The sequence below is a fragment of the Colobus angolensis genome, unplaced genomic scaffold (assembly GCF_000951035.1).
Source record: "Colobus angolensis palliatus isolate OR3802 unplaced genomic scaffold, Cang.pa_1.0 Scaffold184, whole genome shotgun sequence".
Taxonomy (NCBI): Eukaryota; Metazoa; Chordata; class Mammalia; order Primates; family Cercopithecidae; genus Colobus; species Colobus angolensis.
The window spans coordinates 3,102,810-3,104,985 of record NW_012114977.1 but is presented as its reverse complement, the minus strand read 5'-3'; the positions used below and the strand labels follow the sequence as shown (position 1 = coordinate 3,104,985).

At 57.4% G+C, this 2,176-nt stretch overlaps 1 protein-coding gene across 1 annotated transcript in view; it reads left to right on the top strand.

Moving 5' to 3' along the window:
• The window catches only part of DOK2 (docking protein 2, 56kDa), a 4,723-nt gene extending 3,495 nt beyond the window's left edge, over positions 1–1,228 (top strand). The window contains 1 exon segment of the mRNA XM_011939799.1: positions 43–1,228. Within this exon segment, the coding sequence (XP_011795189.1) occupies positions 43–791 (749 nt within the window). The 3' untranslated portion in view covers positions 792–1,228.
• Positions 1,229–2,176: the final 948 nt, after the last annotated feature.

The window sequence follows — 2,176 nt, the reverse complement described above, 5'->3', positions numbered from 1 at the left end:
TACTCGGGAGGCTGAGGCAGGAGAATCACTTGAACCCGGGAGGCGGAGGTTGCAGTGAGCTGAGATCGTGCCACTGCACTCTAGCCTGGAGACAGAGTGAGACTCTGTCTCAAAAAAAAAGCATCCTTGTTCTGTGGCCTGGCCGATAACCTCCTTTCTCCTTGGCCCAGGTAACCTTTTCCTTTGAGGCAGGCCGGCGCTGCGTTTCTGGAGAGGGCAACTTTGAGTTCGAAACCCGGCAAGGCAATGAGATCTTCTTGGCCCTGGAAGAGGCCATCTCTGCCCAGAAGAATGCTGCACCCGCTACACTGCAACCCCAGCCAGCCACAATCCCCGCCTCGCTGCCCCGGCCTGAGAGCCCCTACTCCCGGCCCCATGACTCACTGCCGCCGCCTTCACCCACCACACCGGTGCCTGCTCCACGGCCTCGGGGCCCGGAGGGGGAGTATGCCGTGCCCTTTGATGCGGTGGCCCGTTCCTTGGGGAAGAACTTCAGGGGCATCTTGGCAGTGCCTCCTCAGCTCCCGGCCGACCCTCTGTACGACAGCATCGAGGAGCCCCCTCCTCCTCGGCACGACCACATATACGATGAGCCCGAGGGAGTGGCTGCCCTGTCCCTGTATGACAGCCTGCAGGAGCCCCGGGGTGAGGCATGGAGGAGGCAGGCAACAGCTGACAGGGACCCTGGTGGCCTCCAGCATGTCCACCCAGCCGGGCAGGATTTCTCTGCCTCTGGCTGGCAGCCAGGAACTGAGTATGACAATGTTGTACTTAAGAAAGGCCCGAAGTAACAGAGGCAGCAGAGGGATGGTCCACCGCCCCCTGGCTTCTGCTGGTGACTCCTCCTGACCACTGCATCAGAAGAACCTCCTCTGCCCCTTCTGGAGCCCGAGGCCTGGCCTGCCTTCGTTGGGGCTGATAAATTGCCTCTCCCAGGGCCTGCTGGGTGAGTCACCATCCCAAAGCAGGAAGGGTGCCCTGGAGAGAACCACCCTCCTCCTACTCTTTTTCCACTTCCTCCTCTTTCTTTCCCCAGCTGAGGGGGAAACTGGGGCATTTAGGGCAGAGGGCAAAGGATGTCAGCAATTGCCTGGGCTGCTTGGCTATGCAAGCCTCCTGCCTGCTCATGGCCACTTCAGGGACAGCCCGGGCCCAGGCACCCAGGTGGATGGTGGCAGCTTCCTGTACCTTTCAGATTTCTCGGTGGCATTAAAGCATTTTTGGAACATTTTTGTGTGGCATGAATGCTGTGTGAGAGAAGGCTCCAGCTGACCACCCTTGATCACATCCTCTACCAGCTGCAAGGTCCCCCTGGGGCCTAGGCTGGGCCCCAAGCATCTACTCACAGAGGCCCGTAGAAGTCAGGGCACCCTGGGAATAGTGTTCAAGCATGTCTCCCTTTTGCTGGGATAAGGTCAATGTCAGAAAAATGGTGGGGGAAGCACTGAGGAGCGGGGGGAAAGCCGAACTGCAAGGAAGGAAATAATTGGATTGATGGAGCCTCTTACGCACCAGGAGTGGGAGTCATCAGCTGTGTGGTCCTGGGCCCTTTCCCTTCCCTGAGATTTGTGCACATCTTTGTAAAATGAGGAGGTTGCACCATGTGGACAAGGAGGAGCCTTCCAGCTCTGTGATTCTCACTGGCCCTGGGTTCCCAGGCCCCCGTACACCATTTCCTCGCAGCTCAGCCTGTGTCCTGGTGCTTGCTCCTCTTATCAAAACCTGCTTTCCTGGCAGGGTGTGTCCATGGACTTCAGCTATCAACCCAGTCCGCCGAGAGCACAGGCACTGTTTGTGAGAGGCTGTAGACTGCCTGGCCTGTGAGAGGCACACTGCCCAGGAGGGGATAAGATGAGCCAAGGCACAGGTGTCTGTCACAGAGTGGGTGTGAGTGCCACAAGGGGCCAGACAGGGCCATGAGTGCCAGAGACATAACTATTTGTTGGGAGCGCAAAAAGACTTCGTATCAAAGGTACCATGTAAGGTGGACATTTACGGGTGGGAAGGAGTTCCTTGGAGATTAAGGGAGTGTGAAGGAGCATCTTGGTTAGGAATGGGAGTATGGGTGAAACCATGGGGAGGTATGGATGTGTCACGTTCAGGATGGAGTTCTATGCTCAGAGTGCAGGGAAGGTGAGACAGTCTTGTTGGGAAGGCAGATTCTGACTGTATTAAG